This window comes from Salvelinus fontinalis, unplaced genomic scaffold (genome assembly GCF_029448725.1).
Source record: "Salvelinus fontinalis isolate EN_2023a unplaced genomic scaffold, ASM2944872v1 scaffold_0140, whole genome shotgun sequence".
Lineage (NCBI taxonomy): Eukaryota > Metazoa > Chordata > Actinopteri > Salmoniformes > Salmonidae > Salvelinus > Salvelinus fontinalis.
Window position 1 is genome coordinate 72,266 of NW_026600349.1, and position 26,542 is coordinate 98,807.

At 42.2% G+C, this 26,542-nt stretch overlaps 1 protein-coding gene across 1 annotated transcript in view; it reads right to left on the reverse strand.

Annotated features, from left to right (window-relative positions):
• LOC129843456 (ceramide synthase 2-like) overlaps positions 1-20,848 on the reverse strand; it is a 46,661-nt gene extending 25,813 nt beyond the window's left edge. Inside the window, exons 1-2 of the mRNA XM_055912174.1 lie at positions 20,317-20,848; positions 8,889-9,062 (exon numbers count right to left, since the gene is read on the reverse strand). Coding sequence (XP_055768149.1) covers positions 8,889-9,061 — 173 coding nt within the window. The 5' untranslated portion in view covers position 9,062; positions 20,317-20,848. The remainder of the gene's footprint in view (positions 1-8,888; positions 9,063-20,316) is intronic.
• Positions 20,849-26,542: the final 5,694 nt, after the last annotated feature.

Sequence of the window (26,542 nt, forward strand, 5' to 3'; positions counted from 1 at the left end):
AAAGAGAAGAGATATAAACATGTAGACAGATGGTGAAAGAGAAGAGATATAAACATGTAGACAGATGGGTAAAGAGAAGAGATATAAACATGTAGACAGATGGGTGAAAGAGAAGAGATATAAACATGTAGACAGATGGGGGAAAGAGAAGAGGTATAAACATGTAGACAGATGGGGGAAAGAGAAGAGGTATAAACATGTAGACAGATGGGGTAAAGAGAAGAGATATAAACATGTAGACAGATGGGGGAAGAGAAGAGGTATAAACATGTAGACAGATGGGGGAAAGAGAAGAGGTATAAACATGTAGACAGATGGTGAAAGAGAAGAGGTATAAACATGTAGACAGATGGTGAAAGAGAAGAGGTATAAACATGTAGACAGATGGGTAAAGAGAAGAGGTATAAACATGTAGACAGATGGGGTAAAGAGAAGAGGTATAAACATGTAGACAGACGGGTGAAAGAGAAGAGGTATAAACATGTAGACAGATGGTGAAAGAGAAGAGGTATAAACATGTAGACAGATGGGTGAAAGAGAAGAGGTATAAACATGTAGACAGATGGTGAAAGAGAAGAGATATAAACATGTAGACAGATGGTGAAAGAGAAGAGGTATAAACATGTAGACAGATGGTGAAAGAGAAGAGGTATAAACATGTAGACAGATGGTGAAAGAGAAGAGATATAAACATGTAGACAGATGGTGAAAGAGAAGAGGTATAAACATGTAGACAGATGGTGAAAGAGAAGAGGTATAAACATGTAGACAGATGGGTGAAAGAGAAGAGGTATAAACATACAGACAGATGGGGAAGAGAAGAGATATAAACATGTAGACAGATGGGGAAGAGAAGAGGTATAAACATGTAGACAGATGGGTGAAAGAGAAGAGGTATAAACATGTAGACAGATGGTGAAAGAGAAGAGGTATAAACATGTAGACAGATGGTGAAAGAGAAGAGGTATAAACATGTAGACAGATGGGTGAAAGAGAAGAGGTATAAACATACAGACAGATGGTGAAAGAGAAGAGGTATAAACATGTAGACAGATGGGGAAGAGAAGAGGTATAAACATGTAGACAGATGGGTGAAAGAGAAGAGGTATAAACATGTAGACAGATGGTGAAAGAGAAGAGGTATAAACATGTAGACAGATGGTGAAAGAGAAGAGATATAAACATGTAGACAGATGGGGGAAAGAGAAGAGATATAAACATGTAGACAGATGGGTGAAAGAGAAGAGGTATAAACATGTAGACAGATGGGGGAAAGAGAAGAGGTATAAACATGTAGACAGATGGGGAAGAGAAGAGGTATAAACATGTAGACAGATGGGGGAAAGAGAAGAGGTATAAACATGTAGACAGATGGGTGAAAGAGAAGAGATATAAACATGTAGACAGATGGTGAAAGAGAAGAGATATAAACATGTAGACAGATGGTGAAAGAGAAGAGGTATAAACATGTAGACAGATGGTGAAAGAGAAGAGGTATAAACATGTAGACAGATGGTGAAAGAGAAGAGGTATAAACATGTAGACAGATGGTGAAAGAGAAGAGGTATAAACATGTAGACAGATGGTGAAAGAGAAGAGGTATAAACATGTAGACAGATGGTGAAAGAGAAGAGGTATAAACATGTAGACAGATGGGGAAAGAGAAGAGGTATAAACATGTAGACAGATGGTGAAAGAGAAGAGGTATAAACATGTAGACAGATGGGGGAAAGAGAAGAGGTATAAACATGTAGACAGATGGTGAAAGAGAAGAGATATAAACATGTAGACAGATGGGGGAAAGAGAAGAGGTATAAACATGTAGACAGATGGTGAAAGAGAAGAGGTATAAACATGTAGACAGATGGGGAAAGAGAAGAGGTATAAACATGTAGACAGATGGGTGAAAGAGAAGAGGTATAAACATGTAGACAGATGGGGGAAGAGAAGAGGTATAAACATGTAGACAGATGGGGGAAGAGAAGAGGTATAAACATGTAGACAGATGGTGAAAGAGAAGAGGTATAAACATGTAGACAGATGGTGAAAGAGAAGAGGTATAAACATGTAGACAGATGGGGAAGAGAAGAGGTATAAACATGTAGACAGATGGGTGAAAGAGAAGAGGTATAAACATGTAGACAGATGGTGAAAGAGAAGAGAAATAAACATGTAGACAGATGGTGAAAGAGAAGAGGTATAAACATGTAGACAGATGGTGAAAGAGAAGAGGTATAAACATGTAGACAGATGGTGAAAGAGAAGAGGTATAAACATGTAGACAGATGGTGAAAGAGAAGAGGTATAAACATGTAGACAGATGGGTGAAAGAGAAGAGATATAAACATGTAGACAGATGGTGAAAGAGAAGAGATATAAACATGTAGACAGATGGTGAAAGAGAAGAGGTATAAACATGTAGACAGATGGTGAAAGAGAAGAGGTATAAACATGTAGACAGATGGTGAAAGAGAAGAGGTATAAACATGTAGACAGATGGTGAAAGAGAAGAGGTATAAACATGTAGACAGATGGTGAAAGAGAAGAGGTATAAACATGTAGACAGATGGGGGAAGAGAAGAGGTATAAACATGTAGACAGATGGGTGAAAGAGAAGAGGTATAAACATGTAGACAGATGGGGGAAAGAGAAGAGGTATAAACATGTAGACAGACGGGTGAAAGAGAAGAGGTATAAACATGTAGACAGATGGGGGAAAGAGAAGAGGTATAAACATGTAGACAGATGGTGAAAGAGAAGAGGTATAAACATGTAGACAGATGGTGAAAGAGAAGAGGTATAAACATGTAGACAGATGGGTGAAAGAGAAGAGGTATAAACATGTAGACAGATGGTGAAAGAGAAGAGATATAAACATGTAGACAGATGGGGGAAAGAGAAGAGGTATAAACATGTAGACAGATGGTGAAAGAGAAGAGATATAAACATGTAGACAGATGGGTAAAGAGAAGAGGTATAAACATGTAGACAGATGGTGAAAGAGAAGAGGTATAAACATGTAGACAGATGGGGAAAGAGAAGAGGTATAAACATGTAAACAGATGGGTGAAAGAGAAGAGATATAAACATGTAGACAGATGGTGAAAGAGAAGAGATATAAACATGTAGACAGACGGGTAAAGAGAAGAGATATAAACATGTAGACAGATGGTGAAAGAGAAGAGATATAAACATGTAGACAGATGGGGGAAAGAGAAGAGGTATAAACATGTAGACAGATGGTGAAAGAGAAGAGGTATAAACATGTAGACAGATGGGGGAAAGAGAAGAGATATAAACATGTAGACAGACGGGTAAAGAGAAGAGGTATAAACATGTAGACAGATGGTGAAAGAGAAGAGGTATAAACATGTAGACAGATGGGTGAAAGAGAAGAGGTATAAACATGTAGACAGATGGTGAAAGAGAAGAGGTATAAACATGTAGACAGATGGGGAAAGAGAAGAGGTATAAACATGTAGACAGATGGGGAAAGAGAAGAGGTATAAACATGTAGACAGATGGGTGAAAGAGAAGAGGTATAAACATGTAGACAGATGGGGAAAGAGAAGAGGTATAAACATGTAGACAGATGGGTGAAAGAGAAGAGATATAAACATGTAGACAGATGGTGAAAGAGAAGAGGTATAAACATGTAGACAGATGGTGAAAGAGAAGAGATATAAACATGTAGACAGATGGTGAAAGAGAAGAGGTATAAACATGTAGACAGATGGGGAAAGAGAAGAGATATAAACATGTAGACAGATGGTGAAAGAGAAGAGATATAAACATGTAGACAGATGGGGGAAAGAGAAGAGGTATAAACATGTAGACAGATGGTGAAAGAGAAGAGGTATAAACATGTAGACAGATGGGGAAAGAGAAGAGATATAAACATGTAGACAGATGGGGGAAAGAGAAGAGATATAAACATGTAGACAGATGGTGAAAGAGAAGAGATATAAACATGTAGACAGATGGTGAAAGAGAAGAGATATAAACATGTAGACAGATGGTGAAAGAGAAGAGATATAAACATGTAGACAGATGGGGGAAAGAGAAGAGGTATAAACATGTAGACAGATGGTGAAAGAGAAGAGATATAAACATGTAGACAGATGGGTAAAGAGAAGAGATATAAACATGTAGACAGATGGGTGAAAGAGAAGAGATATAAACATGTAGACAGATGGGGGAAAGAGAAGAAGTATAAACATGTAGACAGATGGTGAAAGAGAAGAGGTATAAACATGTAGACAGATGGTGAAAGAGAAGAGGTATAAACATGTAGACAGATGGTGAAAGAGAAGAGGTATAAACATGTAGACAGATGGGGAAGAGAAGAGGTATAAACATGTAGACAGATGGTGAAAGAGAAGAGGTATAAACATGTAGACAGATGGGGGAAAGAGAAGAAGTATAAACATGTAGACAGATGGTGAAAGAGAAGAGGTATAAACATGTAGACAGATGGGGGAAAGAGAAGAGATATAAACATGTAGACAGATGGTGAAAGAGAAGAGGTATAAACATGTAGACAGATGGTGAAAGAGAAGAGGTATAAACATGTAGACAGATGGGGAAGAGAAGAGGTATAAACATGTAGACAGACGGGTGAAAGAGAAGAGATATAAACATACAGACAGATGGGGAAAAGAGAAGAGGTATAAACATGTAGACAGATGGGGGAAGAGAAGAGGTATAAACATGTAGACAGATGGGGGAAGAGAAGAGGTATAAACATGTAGACAGATGGGGGAAGAGAAGAGGTATAAACATGTAGACAGATGGGTGAAGAGAAGAGGTATAAACATGTAGACAGATGGGTGAAAGAGAAGAGGTATAAACATGTAGACAGATGGTGAAAGAGAAGAGGTATAAACATGTAGACAGATGGGGGAAGAGAAGAGGTATAAACATGTAGACAGATGGGTAAAGAGAAGAGGTATAAACATGTAGACAGATGGTGAAAGAGAAGAGGTATAAACATGTAGACAGATGGTGAAAGAGAAGAGGTATAAACATGTAGACAGATGGGGGAAGAGAAGAGGTATAAACATGTAGACAGATGGGTAAAGAGAAGAGGTATAAACATGTAGACAGATGGTGAAAGAGAAGAGGTATAAACATGTAGACAGATGGTGAAAGAGAAGAGGTATAAACATGTAGACAGATGGTGAAAGAGAAGAGGTATAAACATGTAGACAGATGGTGAAAGAGAAGAGGTATAAACATGTAGACAGATGGTGAAAGAGAAGAGGTATAAACATGTAGACAGATGGTGAAAGAGAAGAGGTATAAACATGTAGACAGATGGTGAAAGAGAAGAGGTATAAACATGTAGACAGATGGGTGAAGAGAAGAGGTATAAACATGTAGACAGATGGGGAAAGAGAAGAGATATAAACATGTAGACAGATGGTGAAAGAGAAGAGGTATAAACATGTAGACAGATGGTGAAAGAGAAGAGATATAAACATGTAGACAGATGGGGGAAAGAGAAGAGAAATAAACATGTAGACAGATGGGGGAAGAGAAGAGGTATAAACATGTAGACAGATGGTGAAAGAGAAGAGATATAAACATGTAGACAGATGGTGAAAGAGAAGAGATATAAACATGTAGACAGATGGGGGAAGAGAAGAGATATAAACATGTAGACAGATGGGGGAAAGAGAAGAGGTATAAACATGTAGACAGATGGTGAAAGAGAAGAGGTAAAAACATGTAGACAGATGGTGAAAGAGAAGAGATATAAACATGTAGACAGATGGTGAAAGAGAAGAGGTATAAACATGTAGACAGATGGTGAAAGAGAAGAGGTATAAACATGTAGACAGATGGTGAAAGAGAAGAGATATAAACATGTAGACAGATGGTGAAAGAGAAGAGGTATAAACATGTAGACAGATGGTGAAAGAGAAGAGATATAAACATGTAGACAGATGGTGAAAGAGAAGAGATATAAACATGTAGACAGATGGGTGAAAGAGAAGAGGTATAAACATGTAGACAGATGGTGAAAGAGAAGAGATATAAACATGTAGACAGATGGTGAAAGAGAAGAGATATAAACATGTAGACAGATGGTGAAAGAGAAGAGATATAAACATGTAGACAGATGGTGAAAGAGAAGAGGTATAAACATGTAGACAGATGGTGAAAGAGAAGAGGTATAAACATGTAGACAGATGGTGAAAGAGAAGAGATATAAACATGTAGACAGATGGTGAAAGAGAAGAGGTATAAACATGTAGACAGATGGTGAAAGAGAAGAGGTATAAACATGTAGACAGATGGGTAAAGAGAATAGGTATAAACATGTAGACAGATGGTGAAAGAGAAGAGGTATAAACATGTAGACAGATGGTGAAAGAGAAGAGGTATAAACATGTAGACAGATGGGTGAAAGAGAAGAGGTATAAACATGTAGACAGATGGGTGAAAGAGAAGAGGTATAAACATGTAGACAGATGGGTGAAAGAGAAGAGGTATAAACATGTAGACAGATGGGTGAAAGAGAAGAGATATAAACATGTAGACAGATGGGGGAAAGAGAAGAGGTATAAACATGTAGACAGATGGTGAAAGAGAAGAGGTATAAACATGTAGACAGATGGGGAAAGAGAAGAGATATAAACATGTAGACAGATGGGGGAAGAGAAGAGGTATAAATATGTAGACAGATGGTGAAAGAGAAGAGATATAAACATGTAGACAGATGGGGGAAAGAGAAGAGATATAAACATGTAGACAGATGGTGAAAGAGAAGAGATATAAACATGTAGACAGATGGTGAAAGAGAAGAGGTATAAACATGTAGACAGATGGTGAAAGAGAAGAGGTATAAACATGTAGACAGATGGTGAAAGAGAAGAGATATAAACATGTAGACAGATGGGGGAAGAGAAGAGGTATAAATATGTAGACAGATGGTGAAAGAGAAGAGATATAAACATGTAGACAGATGGGGGAAAGAGAAGAGATATAAACATGTAGACAGATGGTGAAAGAGAAGAGATATAAACATGTAGACAGATGGTGAAAGAGAAGAGGTATAAACATGTAGAAAGATGGGTGAAAGAGAAGAGATATAAACATGTAGACAGATGGTGAAAGAGAAGAGATATAAACATGTAGACAGATGGTGAAAGAGAAGAGGTATAAACATGTAGACAGATGGGGGAAGAGAAGAGGTATAAACATGTAGACAGATGGTGAAAGAGAAGAGGTATAAACATGTAGACAGATGGTGAAAGAGAAGAGGTATAAACATGTAGACAGATGGGGTAAAGAGAAGAGATATAAACATGTAGACAGATGGGGGAAAGAGAAGAGATATAAACATGTAGACAGATGGGGGAAAGAGAAGAGGTATAAACATGTAGACAGATGGGGGAAAGAGAAGAGGTATAAACATGTAGACAGATGGGGGAAAGAGAAGAGGTATAAACATGTAGACAGATGGTGAAAGAGAAGAGGTATAAACATGTAGACAGATGGTGAAAGAGAAGAGATATAAACATGTAGACAGATGGGGGAAAGAGAAGAGGTATAAACATGTAGACAGATGGGGGAAAGAGAAGAGGTATAAACATGTAGACAGATGGGGGAAAGAGAAGAGATATAAACATGTAGACAGATGGGGGAAAGAGAAGAGGTATAAACATGTAGACAGATGGGGTAAAGAGAAGAGATATAAACATGTAGACAGATGGTGAAAGAGAAGAGGTATAAACATGTAGACAGATGGGGAAAGAGAAGAGGTATAAACATGTAGACAGATGGGGGAAAGAGAAGAGGTATAAACATGTAGACAGATGGGTGAAAGAGAAGAGGTATAAACATGTAGACAGATGGTGAAAGAGAAGAGGTATAAACATGTAGACAGATGGTGAAAGAGAAGAGATATAAACATGTAGACAGATGGGGGAAAGAGAAGAGGTATAAACATGTAGACAGATGGGTGAAAGAGAAGAGATATAAACATGTAGACAGATGGTGAAAGAGAAGAGATATAAACATGTAGACAGATGGTGAAAGAGAAGAGGTATAAACATGTAGACAGATGGTGAAAGAGAAGAGGTATAAACATGTAGACAGATGGTGAAAGAGAAGAGGTATAAACATGTAGACAGACGGGTGAAAGAGAAGAGGTATAAACATGTAGACAGATGGGTGAAAGAGAAGAGGTATAAACATGTAGACAGATGGGTGAAAGAGAAGAGGTATAAACATGTAGACAGATGGGGTAAAGAGAAGAGAAATAAACATGTAGACAGATGGTGAAAGAGAAGAGATATAAACATGTAGACAGATGGGTGAAAGAGAAGAGGTATAAACATGTAGACAGACGGGTGAAAGAGAAGAGGTATAAACATGTAGACAGATGGTGAAAGAGAAGAGATATAAACATGTAGACAGATGGGGGAAAGAGAAGAGATATAAACATGTAGACAGATGGGGGAAAGAGAAGAGGTATAAACATGTAGACAGATGGTGAAAGAGAAGAGGTATAAACATGTAGACAGATGGTGAAAGAGAAGAGGTATAAACATGTAGACAGATGGTGAAAGAGAAGAGGTATAAACATGTAGACAGATGGTGAAAGAGAAGAGGTATAAACATGTAGACAGATGGGTGAAAGAGAAGAGATATAAACATGTAGACAGATGGTGAAAGAGAAGAGGAATAAACATGTAGACAGATGGGGGAAGAGAAGAGGTATAAACATGTAGACAGATGGGGAAAGAGAAGAGATATAAACATGTAGACAGATGGTGAAAGAGGCAGAGGATTAATCTTATGAGGGGTGACAGCCAGCCAGCCAGCCAGCCAGCCAGCCAGCCAAACAGACAGACAGAAGAACAGATGGACAGACATACCTCTCGAAGATATGTCGTATTACGAGGAAGGCTAGGGCGATGGGTAGCACCACCCAAAGGTCGCTGGCCTTGGCGTAGACACGGCCATCTTTGTCCTCCAGGTCAGCCCAACCCAGCCCCTCAGGGAACCACAGCTGCTCATTCCAGAACCACTCGCTCAAACTGGACACCATACTGGGGAGAGAGCAGAGAAGACGGTTAATATACTGACATTTACACACACATGCACAAACGCAAAGATACACACACACACACAAAGAAACACACACACACACACACAGCACACCTTTGGCAGCATGCTGCCTCAGTGGGATGGGAGGAAGGAGTGGTTACATCATCCTTTGTGGTTATTTGAATTGCCAGTGAATGAAAGGATGTGACCAGTTGTCCCATGTGTAGCCTACTTCCTGGTCTCTTTTATGACACAATGTCTGTCTAATCCTTCTCTATCTCATCCTAGCCAGACACAGGAAGAATGGAAAGGGTTAAAATCACTAACTGAATGACTGTTTATTTATCCATTTCTTTCACCGCAGTTAAACAACAAGAACCATCCCAATCAGTCTAGAGGAAATGTTCATACCTCAACAATCGACTGAAGTCAAATCCATATTCTAATCCATACCATCTGTTGTATAAACTCCACATAACACACATTGGGAGAAATCTGCAGGCCAAATGAATAGGAAAGATTGGCACCAACTAATTAGATGTAATGACATTGTGTCACGTTCTGACCTTAGTTCTTTTGTTATTTCTTTGTTTTAGTATGGTCAGGGCGTGAGTTGGGTGGGTTATCTATGTTTGTTTTTCTATGTTGGGTTTTTCGTTTGGCCTGATATGGTTCTCAATCAGAGGCAGGTGTTAATTGTTGTCTCTGATTGAGAATCATACTTCGGTAGCCTGTTTTCTATTGTGTTTTTGTGGGTGGTTGTCTTCCGTGTCTGTGTGTTCCACACGGAACTGTTTCGGTTTTCGTTCGTTCACTTTATTGTTTTTTATTTCAGTGTTCAGTTTGATCCATTCATCATGAACACTTACAACGCTGCGCATTGGTCGCATTGGTTGTGCAAATCTTACACATTCAATTACAGATGTAGGATCTTCATTTGATCACCCTGTTGCAGGAGAACTGTCCTGCATTGCAGGAAATGTAACACTTGTGTATTTGAGGTTTAAAAAGGCTTCTTAAGTTTGTAATTTTCATTTAGAAATTTCAGACTCAATATTCCCTCACGAAAAATGTATCAAAACCTACAAAAATGTAAATGAATTATAATCTACATAATAATCACATTCATGTTGATGTAGGATTATTTTCCTGCTGTAGTGTCACACCCTGGCCTTAGTTATCTTTGTTTTCTTTATTATTTTGGTTAGGTCAGGGTGTGACATGGGGATGGATGTGTTTTGTCTTGTCTAGGGGTTTTGAATGTTTATGGGGTGGTGTTTGTATGTCTATGGTTGCCTAGATTGGTTCTCAATTAGAGGCAGCTGTTTATTGTTGTCTCTGATTGGGAACCATATTTAGGCAGCCATATTCCGTTGGGTATTTTGTGGGTTATTGTCTATGTGTAAATTGCCTGTGTCTGCACTTATTGATTATATAGCGTTACGTTCGTTTGTTATTTTGATAGTGTGTTTAGTGTTCTTCGTTTCGGTAAATAAATAAGAAGAATGTATTTATATCACGCTGCGCCTTGGTCCTCCTCTCTTCCACCATACGACGAACGTGACATGTAGCAAACTGGCTCAAATTAAAGATGGAATCCAAAGGTCGCGGGCAACCTCATGCTGCACCCACTTGTTGTGTTGTTTTTTCACTTTCAACGAAAACAACGGGGTTGAGCCCTAAACCACCTTGGACTGGTCTTCTGGGAAAGGTGTGTCTTTGCTCGAAATCCCACCCCCTCAAACGACCCTTGCTGCGCCATGGCTCTGGAGTGGAAGTCACTAGCTAGCTAACTTGTTAGCAGATAAACTGTTTTGGTTGCAGGGACAAAGTTTTCAGAAAATGTCGACAGCAACAAGCACCATTCTCGGTTCTTGGATCTGAATAAACTTGACCCCAAAAGAGAAAAGCGGTCACCAAAGGTCACCAAGCGCAACATAGCTTCAGCGTGTAAATCAGCTAGAAAGATGTGTCGGCATCGAGTAATTGTCTCTGGCCCCCTCCCAGTTAGGGGGAGTGATGAGCTCTACAGCAGAGTCTCACAACTCAATCGCTGGTTGAAAACTGTTTTCTGCCCCTCCCAAAAGATAGAATTTGTAGATAATTGGCCCTCTTTCTGGGACTCACCCACAAACAGGACCAAGCCTGACCTGCTGAGGGGTGACGGACTCCATCCTAGCTGGAGGGGTGCTCTCATCTTATCTACCAACATAGACAGGGCTCTAACTCCTCTAGCTCCACAATGAAATAGGGTGCAGGCCAGGCAGCAGACTGTTAGCCAGCCTGCCAGCTTAGTGGAGTCTGCCACTAGCACAGTCAGTGTAGTCAGCTCAGCTATCCCCATTGAGACCGTGTCTGTGCCTCGACCTAGGTTGGGCAAAACTAAACATGGCGGTGTTCGCCTTAGCAATCTCACTAGGATAAAGACCTCTTCCATTCCTGCCATTATTGAAAGAGATCGTGATAACTCACATCTCAAAATAGGGCTACTTAATGTTAGATCCCTCACTTCAAAGGCAGTTATAGTCAATTAACTAATCACTGATCATAATCTTGATGTGATTGGCCTGACTGAAACATGGCTTAAGCCTGATGAATTTACTGTGTTAAATGAGGCCTCACCTCTTGGTTACACTAGTGACCATATCCCCCGTGCATCCCGCAAAGGCGGAGGTGTTGCTAACATTTACGATAGCAAATTTCAATTTACAAAAAAAAAATGACGTTTTCGTCTTTTAAGCTTCTAGTCATGAAATCTATGCAGCCTACTCAATCACTTTTTATAGCTACTGTTTACAGGCCTCCTGGGCCATATACAGCGTTCCTCACTGAGTTCCCTGAATTGCTATCGGACCTTGTAGTCATAGCAGATAATATTAAAATTTTTGGTGATTTTAAAATTCACATGGAAAAGTCCACAGACCCAGTCCAAAAGGCTTTTGGAGCCATCATCGATTCAGTGGGTTTTGTCCAACATGTCTCTGGACCTACTCACTGTCACAGTCATACTCTGGACCTAGTTTTGTCCCAATGTTGTAGATCTTAATGTTTTTCCTCATAATCCTGGACTATCGGATCACAATTTTATTACGTTTGCAATCGCAACAAATAATCTGCTCAGACCCCAACCAAGGAGCATCAAAAGTCATGCTATAAATTCTCAGACAACACAAAGATTAATTGATGCCCTTCCAGACTCCTTCTGCCTACCCAAGGACGTCAGAGGACAAAAATCAGTTAACCACCTAACTGAGGAACTCAATTAAACCTTGCGCAATACCCTAGATGCAGTTGCACCCCTAAAAACTAAAAACATTTGTCATAAGAAACTAGCTCCCTGGTATACAGAAAATACCCGAGCTCTGAAGCAAGCTTCCAGAAAATTGGAACGGAAATGGCGCCACACCAAACTGGAAGTCTTCCGACTAGCTTGGAAAGACAGTACCGTGCAGTATCGAAGAGCCCTCACTGCTGCTCGATCATCCTATTTTTCCAACTTAATTGAGGAAAATAAGAACAATCCAAAATTGATTTTTGATACTGTCGCAAAGCTAACTTAAAAAGCAGCATTCCCCAAGTGAGGATGGCTTTCACTTCAGCAGTAATAAATTTATGAACTTCTTTGAGGAAAAGATCATGATCATTAGAAAGCAAATTACGGACTCCTCTTTAAATCTGCGTATTCCTCCAGGGCTTAGCTGTCCTGGATCTGCACAACTCTGCCAGGACCTAGGATCAAGAGAGACACTTAAGTGTTTTAGTACTATATCTCTTGACACAATGATGAAAATAATCATGGCCTCTAAACCTTCAAGCTGGATACTGGATCCTATTTCCAACTAAACTACTGAAAGAGCTGCTTCCTGTGCTCGGCCCTCCTATGTTGAACATAATAAACGGCTCTCTATCCACCGGATGTGTACCAAACTCACTAAAAGTGGCAGAAATAAAGCCTCTCTTGAAAAAGCCAAACCTTGACCCAGAAAATATAAAAAACTATCGGCCTATATCGAATCTTCCATTCCTCTCAAAAATTTTTGAAAAAGCTGTTGCACAGCAACTCACTGCCTTCCTGAAGACAAACAATGGATATGAAATGCTTCAGTCTGGTTTTAGACCCCATCATAGCACTGAGACTGCACTTGTGAAGGTGTTAAATGACATTTTAATGGCGTCAGACCGAGGCTCTGCATCTGTCCTCGTGCTCCTAGACCTTAGTGCTGCCTTTGATACCATCGATCACCACATTCTTTTGGAGACATTGGAAACCCAAATTGGTCTACACGGACAAGTTCTGGCCCATCACCTCATGTTTCAGCATGATAATGCACAGCCCTATGTCGCAAGGATCTATACACAATTCCTGGAAGCTGAAAATGTCCCAGTTCTTCCATGGCCTGCATACTCACCAGACATGTCACCAATTGAGCATGTTTGGGATGCTCTGGATGGACATGTACGACAGCGTGTTCCAGTTCCCGCCAATATCCAGCAACTTCTCACAGCAATTGAAGAGGAGTGGGCCACAGGCCACAATTAACAGCCTGATCAGGAGATGTGTCACGCTGCATGAGGCAAATGGTGGTCACACCAGATACTGACTGGTTTTCTGATCCACGTCCTTACTTTTTTTTAAAGGTATCTGTGACCAACAGATGAATATCTGTATTCCCAGTCATGTGAAATTCATATTTTAGGGCTTAATGAATTTACTTAAATTGACAAGTTCCTTATATGAACTGTAAAATCTTTGAAATTGTTGCATGTTGCGTTTTTATATTTTTGTTCAGTATAAATGGAGTGTTTTGGATTTACGTACAGAATAATACAAAATGCTCTGAGACCACGTTGCAAGATGATATCACCTTACTTTCAATCAGTTCTTTTCTTCTTTTTCAAGGCCTGAGGCACTTCTTCAGTTACATTCCTGAAGCCCAAGAAACAAACACTTGGCTTCCTGATTTATGACAGGCGCTTCGTGGTTTCAGAGAGAGAAAAGTAGAGAAGTTTTACTTCGACTGTGATTTGGGTGTGTAGGATGGGGACGGGAGTTGAGTGGGGGACAGTATGAATCATGGCTGAATATTTTGCTGTGAATCATCTATCTGTGCTGAGTCAGAATGTCCTCCCACACACCACTCCCCTATCACCACTCAACCCTGCACCCTAAACCCAGCACCTAAACCCTCTCCAAAATACTACCCTAATCCTCTCTGACGCCACCCTTCTACACCCTACCCAACCCACTCCCCCGATTCTCCTCAGCCCCCCAAACCCCTCCCCCTCCCTGATCCTTCCAGGACTTGCCTCATTGAGTAGGTTCCCTCCCAAGCTGACAGAAGCTCTGAGAGGCAGAGCGAGGCCTCCCTCCATGCCTACCTCGCTGCCTGCCTCCCTCCTTCCTTCTCTGCCTAACATTACTCCCAGACACAGACAGAGCAGGCCTGGCTCTCTTTCAACTATGCAGCTGGATTTACACACACATTAAAGACTGATATACAGCCAGGGAAGGGAGTGCCGCTGACACCCAACGGTAGCATACACTGAGATAAACTGGGCTTTTCACACTGGTTAACATTGAAACGGATAGGAGCTACCGGCTAATACAGAACTGACCCTTTGAGCTTCAATAAAAATGTTAGCTAACGCTAGGCTAGCTTTGGATAGCTTAGGTTACGTAGGCGTGGATCCCCATACACCAGTCACACTAACAAGACAGTAAATGAAGTTACAAGTTACAACACTAAGTTACGGCTACAGAAGCCTTCCCTTCTCACACACACTCTCCCCTGAGACACTGTCATTGTTCAGTTAATTCCACATCATAGCAGGTTACTCATCAACACCAGACACATTTCCTGTCACAACTCAGAGAGTGCATCTCAATCGTCTTCCCCTCCTCATCTCCTGTCCTTCATCAGGGGTGTATCTCAATACTCTAAAATGCCTTCCTCTCGTCATCTCATCTCCTCTGTCAGCACTGATCTGATAGAAGTGGACAGGACAGATGGACCTCTGCTATAAAGCTTCCACCTATCCAGTCTATTGAGATCAGTGCAGATGATGTTAAAAACAAGAAGTGGTGAGATAGACACATGTTGATGTGTCAAAAGTCGTTTCTCAAACGGGGGCTATAGGATGCAGGTTTTGGCAAAAGCCTGCACGCTGTTGTAGAAACGCTGCAAGGTTGATGACACTGAGTCCTGGGGGGTTGCTGCTGCTATTGAAACAGCATTAGTGCTTTTGTTCCCCCCGTCACTCCTCTGCAGCAGAGCATTCTGCTGGCATCATGGGATTACTGATACGACATCATCCTGCTGAATTCAGAGGCAGCGAGGGAGGGAGGGAGCGAGGGAGGGAGGGAGGGAGGGTCCATGTATTCACTGGGAAATCCACCCCTCCACAACAGACAGGAGGTGGGGGGCTGGACAGGTGAATAACCCTGTTGACTTTCTGTGAGCACACTAGCAGAGATATTGAACTCTTGTACTTTCCATGCCTTTAGGGCACATCACCCAGATTGCCTGCTATTCCAGAAATGTAGAAAGGAACTCCGTAAAATGCTGTTGAAGATCACAACACGAACGAGCAGATGTACACAGAGCAAAGAGGAGGGTAGGACACAGTACACTGCTTACAACTACCGCACACTCCTAAGAAGAATTCCAAATGCCATAGATAATTTCATTCTCACAGACAATTCTTAAAAGCACCATACCATAGATATAGAAATGCCTCTGTCCTACTGTGTTTTAGCCAGTTGATTATTGTATAGGTGAGTCGTCTAAGCAGAGTTAACCACAACAGCACAGATACAGGGATCTTCCCTGCTACAAAACAGAGCCACAGTGCAGTCCAAAGGTGATCATAACACATCACACACAGCAGAGAAGCAATAAAGGCCGGACTCACTTCCCTGTGTAATAACCACTGGTCCCAACCTAAAGCAGACGTACCTGCAGTAAACAGTAGAGTAGGCCTAACTGGGGGTTTCACTATGCTAACGTATGGTCTACAGGTCTCTCCATGGGAGGAAGCATAGATTTCATTTAACATTAGAAACATGGAGGTGACATTTCAGTCAATACCAGTGTTCTTGAGTCTAAGAGTGTCTGTGTGTGTGTGTGTGTGTGTGTGTGTGTGTGTGTGTGTGTGTGTGTGTGTGTGTGTGTGTGTGTGTGTGTGTGTGTGTGTGTGTGTGTGTGTGTGTGTGTTTAAGCATCCAAGTGTGTGCAGATAGAGTTGAGTGGAGACTCCCTCATGGAGTCTGTTTCTGACCGTTTGAGCAGACACATGCACATTTGTGATCTGCTGGAGGTCATTTTGCAGGGCTCTGGCAGTGCACCTCCTTGCACTAAGGCGGAGGTAGCGGTCCTGCTGCTGGGTTGTTGCCCTCCTACGGCCTCCTCCACGTCTCCTGATGTACTGGCCTGTCTCCTGGTAGTGCCTCCATGCTCTGGACACTACGCTGACAGACACAGCAAACCTTTTTTCCACAGTTCGCATTGATGTGCCATCCTGGATGAACTGCACTACCTGAGCCACTTGTGTGGGTTGTAGACTCCGTCTCATGCTACCACTAGAGTGAGAGCACCGCCAGCATTCAAAAGTGACCAAAACATCAGCCAGGAAGCATAGGAACTGAGAAGTGGTCTGTGGTCACCACCTGCAGAATCACTCCTGTTTTGGGGGGTGTCTTGCTAATTGCCTATAATTTCCACCTTTTGTCTATTCCATTTGCACAACAGCATGTGAAATTTATTGTCAATCAGTGTTGCTTCCTAAGTGGATAGTTTGATTTCACAGAAGTGTGATTGACTTGGAGTTACATTGTGTTGTTTAAGTGTTCCCTTTATTTTTTTGAGCAGTGTATATATATGAGAGAGAGAGACCTGTCTAGTTTCAGTGACCTTAATTGTAATTTGAGATCAGCGTTCATAACTGAGACTTCCATGTTGTAAATCATGCTTCCAGTCAATGGGAGGTTTGCGTGACAGGCAGACCTCAAGTTAGGATTTGGCCTACTGAGATAAAATCTCTTGAACAAGATAGACGTTGTCCAACAGTGGGTCTAAATGATGTCAGGTTAAATGATTTAGAGTCAGTGTAATTTCAACATAAAGTAATACAATCCACAACCAGATTAAAGTCCACATTCTGGTTTGGTTAATCTCAAACTAAAAATGGGATTTCATGACCTCGGATTACAAGGTTTAGAGATCCAGAGCGTGATCCTCTGTATCCTCACCAGTCACACACACACACTGATGTTATATTATTATGACTGCAAACTAACTTTAACGCAGGTCATGCCTGAGACATTTTTAAGTGCAATATTCTGTTCTGTCGGTCTCCCTCTCCTTCTCCAACTGGCAGAGGGAGAGGATGTTTGGACTGTACTCCTTGCTGTGACCCTGTAAAAGAGCACTTTACTGAAATTAGAGGCCCACACACTGACAGACATGCAATAAAATGTACACATAAAAAATAAAAATGATTGAAGGAGTAAAGCCTAATGGATAGATGGAGGGTAGAGAGTTAGGACTCAGATCTTTGATGTGTTAACAGTCAGCTATTGATCCATCAGTGTGTTTAAGATCAGTGACATCATGCTGTCTGTGGGAGCACCTCACTTTTTCCCTGTTCTTTTTAATAAGGATGCATTTCCGACAGTCAAAAGTTTAAGATATAGTTTCAAATAAAAGTTATGAAGTGTAAATATGAGGTTTAAGCTAATTAATTTGATCTTATTCATTGCTACATGTCACTCCATATGCTTCCCATTCCTACGTTTCGTTTTTACTGCTTTTACCTTCGCTTTTGTACACCTGCTTCAAACAGCTGAAAATTCAATATTTTGGGTTATTGAAAATATATTTATTTCACAGTGGTTTGGATTGTGCAATGATTATCTACACTTGTTTTGTCACATAAACTGAAATTAGGCGAAGTATTAGAATTTTAGCAACCAGTAAATGGCTGAGCGATTTCTGCATATTGTACGTTTAAGCTTTTTTATTTTAAAATTTGTCAGAAGGAGCAAAACACAATATACCGTTTTCAAAACATCTGTGAACTCGGAAATCTCCGACTTCCGACTTCAATGCATTCAAAACAACAGATAACTCGAGAAAAAAAACAAGCTCCCACTCTGAAAAAAACCCAACTCGGAATTCCAACTCAGGAACTCGGACCGCTTTCCAGAACTCCGACTTTTTGACCTAAAGATCACTGACGTCATGATTTGACTTCATATTTTTCCGAGTTCACAATTGTCTCATCATATATGGAACACCGTTTGGGTCTTTGCATGTCAAAAAAGATACACATCAAATAACACTATTTGACACATTAAATAAGCTTTTAATTTGACACGTCAAATAACACAATTCTATTATAGAATGTTGTGTGTGCTGAATTTGCACGTGTAAGCCAAGCGCCACCACTACTGTAGTAGCACTGTCAAAGCTGTACATAAAAAGTCTGCAAACAAGCACACACCGGCCACGAACGATATGTTTACAATATCGCTTTAATTATAAGGCATTATTTGTTAGACCGCAACGTCTAGGGTAGCTAGCTTTAGCTTGGTACCTAGCTAGCACCAATACAACCAGCCTGAAAACAATGACAAGTCGAAACTGCAGTCATTTTCATTATTCTTAGCAATGATTTAGGAATCCTTGCGAGTAAGTATTAGCTAGGTAGCCACTTATTGTTCGCCTATTGAAATTGAACTTCAGTTCATGAAAATAAATAGCTAGCCAGCTACTTAACCCTGTTGCCCAAAGCTAACGTTATAAGCAGCCAGCTAGCTTCATCAGAGGTCCAGCTGTCCTGCCCACTTCTATCAGATCAGTGCTAATCAAATGGCTAACCAGATTATTTGCATTTTGGACTGGGTATTTTTGCACCCGTGTGTGTGGCGTTGACCGACACTGTTGCTTTGGGAATTAACTATCCACGTATCTACTACCCTGCTCTCTGCGCCTGACTCCTCCACTCACTACGTCTAGAAGTACATGACAAGTGCGACAAAAACAACAGAGTTACACATAAACACATAGTAGGTTGACTATAAATGTGGTTCAATTCACAGATGTTTTAGAGTCCCACAATAAGAGCTACGACGTTAATGTTCTCTGGGTGTCATTGAGTAGACTGATACCCCATGTCATTGATCCACAATCCATAGGTAAGGCCTTTACAGTGAAATAAGAATGCCCCCAATGCAATGCTAAAGTCTAATATATCCAGTGTAATTTCAACATATTATTTTCAAATGTACAAATTATAATCTGTTTTTGATTTTATATAACAACATTCCAAACTCGTTTAGCATTATCTATTTAATTATGGCATAATTGACATCGATTTGCGTCACTGTCAATGACATACTTTTATTTTGAAGGCTAACCTCAAAGTCCACTATTGAGGCTAATCCTTATTGTCGCTAGCTTCACATAGATGGGTCCGACCACCATTAATCAAATAAAAACTGTTATAAATTAGGGTCCTTTTAAATTATGACACCTAGCTATATAGTTAATTGTCTAACTATAGCTACTGAAACAGATGATGTCGTTTAGCTATGTTTTTGGGGAAGAACATTGTTTGCATCCATCAGCTAGCTAGCTTTTTTTATGACCAGCGTTGTAGGTGCGCGAGACAACTTTACCAGCATCATAGCATACGTATCGGTGAATCGTTGTGACATATGACATACGAGTGATAGTGTAATCAATGTGTAATACCTACGTAAAAGCTTTATGAACGCTTAAATTATTATGTGACGTGAAGTCATATTCAGGTCCAACAAGCTTATTTGACACATCAAATAGTGTTATTTGAAGTATATATTTTTTGACACGAAAAGACCCAAACGGCGTTCCTTAATCATAGGATAAACGTACGTGGCTTGCGTAATGACGCGTGTCCAAGTGATCGCGCTTCATTGTGGGCTGCATGCCTAGATAACCGAAAGGTTAGCGCAGCCACAAAGTCAAAATTGGCTATTGTAAAAAATTAATGGAAAAAAAGCATTTTGTTAGTAATTTAATGTTAGGGTTAGGCATAAGGTTAGCCGTGTGGTTAAAGTTAGGGTTACGGGTAGGATTAGGTTGAAAACCTTCAACACTTGAACAGACAACAGAGTAGTGCTGGCTATTGTAGAAACACTGCATATTCAGACGAAACCGTTATTCAGTTTATATCACAATAACAGTCTATTGATGTGATTGAGATAACGGTACTTACTTTGGTCCCAATCCCCTCTCACTGAGGTCCAAGGCGATGTATGAGACTTTGGGTTAGAGCACACAGAAGAGACAGCGGTAGCCTATATGCAATTTTCAGAAAGTTCGAAAATCAGTCCAACCGGAAAAAGTATAGCTCCGTCCTGTTGAATATAATATGCCTGCTGCGCTCGTGACGGCCCGGGTGTGTCGTTGTTTTAGATTAGGGTCCAACCTGACCACTTCCGCCGTTTATCCACATCTTTCCATCCAGTCAAAAACAATTTTAATAGAAAGAAGGATTGAGATAAAAAGAAAGAGTAGGTGGGAGAAGTTGAGAGACCGCGTGACGAGTAAAGGCGGGGTTTCTTTCTGTGTCGATGGATATCCGCTCTGATTGTCCTGGATATATCTAAAGTACAACCTAGGATACTTTATCTTTCGTTGTGTCCCATGTATTCTTTCTCTTCTCTCTGGGGGATAGGGTGGTTGGCCGGGAATAGGCGTAGACCAGCCGAGCTGCTGCGTCTGGAGAACGGACCGATAGAGGGGTGAGACTAGGAGTGAAATAGAAAATAACTGTGAGGAAGAGTCACAGATGACGTTTAGGCACACGAGAACACTTGGCTGACACACACACATCCGCATTTTGTTTTCCGGACCCCAATAAACACTTTTACCCTTCTCTCTATAATAATGGTGTGATTAAGGCTATTTACATGACCAACTATTAGTGCGTAAACGACAAAAAAAACAATATAGGCTAACCTAGAAAAACAATAGGGGCCAGGGTTCCCCAACTGGCAGCACACGGGGTGGTTTTATTTAGCTGAGTTTTCATTGTTGGACATTAAAGACTGTAAAAACACCAGGAAATCAGCTCCAAGTGATTTTCAAGTATTCTCACGTGTAATAGAGAGACACATTAGATCGTATTCCAATGCAATGAAGGTTTGTTTTGGTCAAATGTTATATATGTTTGGACTTGTGGTCAATTACAGCGTACAATGTTATTTGTAATTATGTTCGAGCTGCCCAACCATCCGCTCAAGAAAAAATCGTCAGGCAGCTGAATGTAGTTTGGGACCCCTGCAAGAGGCCCTCTAAATACATACAATTATAAACAAAGAGTAGTCTAAAAGTAACTTGTTTTATGGGTTTGGACTTTAGACATTATTTGGCGACTTGAAAGTAGGCCTATCAGTTGCTGTGTGTGGATAAAATCAGTGAGGCAGCCAAGCCAGTAAAAAAGCCATATTACAACCTATGTTGTGATAATTGCGTTGTTTGCTCTATAACCCAGTAAGGCTGTGACAGCAAAAAGACGTCACACATTGGCGGAATAAATTCAACAACACATAAGTACAGGAGGTCCCTAATGTAAACTGGATCTCTTTCCTACATTGGAAAAGCCAACAAGACTGTCCTACTTTAGCTACTCCATGCTGACCCAACTTAGCTACTCCATGCCGTCCTACTTTAGCTACTCCATGCTGTCCCACTTCAGCTAACCCATGCTGTCCCACTTCAGCTACTCCATGCTGTCCCAACTTAGCTACTCCATGCCTTCCTACTTTAGCTACTCCATGCCGTCCATCTTTAGCTACTCCATGCTGTCCCACTTCAGCTACTCCATGCTGTACCACATCAGCTGCTCCATGCCGTCCTACTTTAGCTACTCCATGCTGTTCTACTTTAGCTACTCCATGCTGTCCTACTTTAGCTACTCCATGCTGTCCCACTTCAGCTACTCCATGCTGTCCTACTTTAGCTACTCCATGCTGTCTTACTTTAGCTACTCCATGCTGTCCAACTTCAGCTACTCCATGCTGTCCTACTTTAGCTACTCCATGCTGTCCTACTTTAGCTACTCCATGCTGTACCACTTCAGCTGCTCCATGCCGTCCTACTTTAGCTACTCCATGCTGTCCCACTTCAGCTACTCCATGCTGTCCACTTCAGCTACTCCTTGCTGTCCCACTTCAGCTACTCCATGCTGTCCTACTTTAGCTACTCCATGCTGTCCTACTTTAGCTACTCCATGCTGTCCCACTTCAGCTACTCCATGCTGTCCTACTTTAGCTACTCCATGCTGTCCTACTTTAGCTACTCCATGCCGTCCTACTTTAGCTACTCCATGCTGTCCTACTTTAGCTACTCCATAATGTCCCACTTCAGCTACTCCATGCTGTCCTACTTCAGCTACTCCATGCTGTCCCACTTTAGCTACTCCATGCTGTCCCACTTTAGCTACTCCATGCTGTCCCACTTCAGCTACTCCATGCTGTCCACTTCAGCTACTCCTTGCTGTCCCACTTCAGCTACTCCATGCTGTCCTACTTTAGCTACTCCATGGTGTCCTACTTCAGCTACTCCATGCTGTCCTACTTTAGCTACTCGATGCTGTCCTACTTTAGCTACTCCATGCTGTCCCACTTCAGCTACTCCATGCTGTCCCACTTTAGCTACTCCATGCTGTCCTACTTTAGCTACTCCATGCTGTCCCACTTTAGTTACTCCATGCTGTCCTACTTCAGCTACTCCATGCTGTCCCACTTTAGCTACTCCATGCTGTCCTACTTTAGCTACTCCATGCTGTCCCACTTTAGTTACTCCATGCTGTCCTACTTCAGCTACTCCATGCTGTTCTACTTTAGCTACTCCATGCTGTCCCATTTCAGCTACTCCATGCTGTCCCACTTCAGCTACTCCATGCTGTCCCACTTCAGCTACTCCATGCTGTCCCACTTTAGCTACTCCATACTGTCCCACTTCAGCTACTCCATGCTGTCCCACTTTAGCTACTCCATGCTGTCCTACTTTAGCTACTCCATGCTGTCCTACTTTAGCTACTCCATGCTGTACCACTTTAGCTACTCCATGCTGTCCCACTTTATGTACTCCATGCTGTCCCACTTCAGCTACTCCATGCTGTCCTACTTTAGCTACTCCATGCTGACCCAACTTAGCTACTCCATGCTGTCCTACTTTAGCTACTCCATGCTGTCCCACTTCAGCTACTCCATGCTGTCCCACTTTAGTTACTCCATGCTGTCCTACTTCAGCTACTCCATGCTGTTCTACTTTAGCTACTCCATGCTGTCCCATTTCAGCTACTCCATGCTGTCCCACTTCAGCTACTCCATGCTGTCCCACTTCAGCTACTCCATGCTGTTCCACTTTAGCTACTCCATGCTGTCCTACTTTAGCTACTCCATGCTGTCCTACTTTAGCTACTCCATGCTGTCCCACTTTAGCTACTCCATGCTGTCCCACTTTATCTACTCCATGCTGTCCCACTTCAGCTACTCCATGCTGTCCTACTTTAGCTACTCCATGCTGACCTAACTTAGCTACTCCATGCCGTCCTACTTTAGCTACTCCATGCTGTCCCACTTCAGCTACCCCATGCTGTCCCACTTCAGCTACTCCATGCTGTCCCAACTTAGCTACTCCATGCCTTCCTACTTTAGCTACTCCATGCCGTCCTTCTTTAGCTACTCCATGCTGTCCCACTTCAGCTACTCGATGCTGTCCCACTTCAGCTGCTCCATGCTGTCCTACTTTAGCTACTCCATGCTGTTCTACTTTAGCTACTCCATGCTGTCCTACTTTAGCTACTCCATGCTGTCCCACTTCAGCTACTCCATGCTGTCCTACTTCAGCTACTCCATGCTGTACTACTTTAGCTACTCCATGCTGTCCCACTTCAGCTACTCCATGCTGTCCTACTTTAGCTACTCCATGCTGTCCCACTTTAGCTACTCCATGCTGTTCTACTTCAGCTACTCCATGCTGTCCCACTTTAGCTACTCCATGCTGTCCCACTTCAGCTACTCCATGCTTTCGCACTTTAGCTGCTCCATGCCGTCCTACTTTAGCTACTCCATGCTGTCCTACTGTAGCTACTCCATGCTGTCCTACTTTAGCTACTCCATGCTGTCCCATTTCAGCTACTCCATGCTGTCCCACTTCATCTACTCCAGGCTGTCCTACTTTAGCTACTCCATGCTGTCCCACTTTAGCTACTCAATGCTGTCCCACTTCAGCTACTCCATGCTGTCCCACTTTAGCTACTCCATGCTGTCCCACTTTAGCTACTCCATGCTGTCCTACTTTAGCTACTCCATGCTGTCCCACTTTAGCTACTCCATGCTGTCCCACTTTAGCTACTCCATGCTGTCCCACTTTAGCTACTCCATGCTGTCCCACTTCAGCTACTCCATGCTGTCCCACTTTAGCTACTCCATGCTGTCCCACTTTAGCTACTCCATGCTGTCCTACTTTAGCTACTCCATGCTGTCCCACTTTAGCTACTCCATGCTGTCCTACTTCAGCTACTCCATGCTGTCCTACTTTAGCTACTCCATGCTGTCCCACTTCAGCTGCTCCATGCTGTACCACTTCAGCTACTCCATGCTGTCCTACTTTAGCTACTCCATGCTGTCCTACTTTAGCTACTCCATGATGTCCTACTTTACCTACTCCATGCTGTCCTACTTTAGCTACTCCATGCTGTCCTACTTTAGCTACTCCATGCGGTCCTACTTTAGCTACTCCATTCTGTCCCACTTCAGCTACTCCATGCTGTCCTACTTTAGCTACTCCATGCTGTCCCACTTCAGCTACTCCATGCTGTCCTACTTTAGCTAGTCCATACTGTCCCACGTCAGCTACTCCATGCTGTCCACTTCAGCTACTCCTTGCTGTCCCACTTCAGCTACTCCATGCTGTCCTACTTTAGCTACTCCATGCTGTCCTACTTTAGCTACTCCATGCTGTCCCACTTCAGCTACTCCATGCTGTCCTACTTTAGCTAGTCCATAATGTCCCACGTCAGCTACTCCATGCTGTCCACTTCAGCTACTCCTTGCTGTCCCACTTCAGCTACTCCATGCTGTCCTACTTTAGCTACTCCATGGTGTCCTACTTCAGCTACTCCATGCTGTCCCACTTCAGCTACTCCATGCTGTCCCACTTTAGCTACTCCATGCTGTCCTACTTTAGCTACTCCATGCTGTCCCACTTTAGTTACTCCATGATGTCCTACTTCAGCTACTCCATGCTGTCCTACTTTAGCTACTCCATGCTGTCCCACTTTAGCTACTCCATGCTGTCCCACTTTATGTACTCCATGCTGTCCCACTTCAGCTACTCCATGCTGTCCTACTTTAGCTACTCCATGCTGACCCAACTTAGCTACTCCATGCCGTCCTACTTTAGCTACTCCATGCTGTCCCACTTCAGCTACTCCATGCTGTCCCACTTTAGTTACTCCATGCTGTCCTACTTCAGCTACTCCATGCTGTTCTACTTTAGCTACTCCATGCTGTCCCATTTCAGCTACTCCATGCTGTCCCACTTCAGCTACTCCATGCTGTCCCACTTCAGATACTCCATGCTGTCCCACTTTAGCTACTCCATGCTGTCCTACTTTAGCTACTCCATGCTGTCCTACTTTAGCTACTCCATGCTGTCCCACTTTAGCTACTCCATGCTGTCCCAATTTATCTACTCCATGCTGTCCCACGTCAGCTACTCCATGCTGTCCTACTTCAGCTACTCCATGCTGTCCCACTTTAGCTACTCCATGCTGTCCCACTTCAGCTACTCCATGCTGTCCCACTTTAGCTACTCCATGCTGTCCTACTTTAGCTACTCCATGCTGTCCCACTTTAGTTACTCCATGCTGTCCTACTTCAGCTACTCCATGCTGTCCCACTTTAGCTACTCCATGCTGTCCTACTTTAGCTACTCCATGCTGTCCCACTTTAGTTACTCCATGCTGTCCTACTTCAGCTACTCCATGCTGTTCTACTTTAGCTACTCCATGCTGTCCCATTTTAGCTACTCCATGCTGTCCCACTTCAGCTACTCCATGCTGTCCCACTTCAGCTACTCCATGCTGTCCCACTTTAGCTACTCCATACTGTCCCACTTCAGCTACTCCATGCTGTCCCACTTTAGCTACTCCATGCTGTCCTACTTTAGCTACTCCATGCTGTCCTACTTTAGCTACTCCATGCTGTACCACTTTAGCTACTCCATGCTGTCCCACTTTATGTACTCCATGCTGTCCCACTTCAGCTACTCCATGCTGTCCTACTTTAGCTACTCCATGCTGACCCAACTTAGCTACTCCATGCCGTCCTACTTTAGCTACTCCATGCTGTCCCACTTCAGCTACTCCATGCTGTCCCACTTTAGTTACTCCATGCTGTCCTACTTCTGCTACTCCATGATGTCCT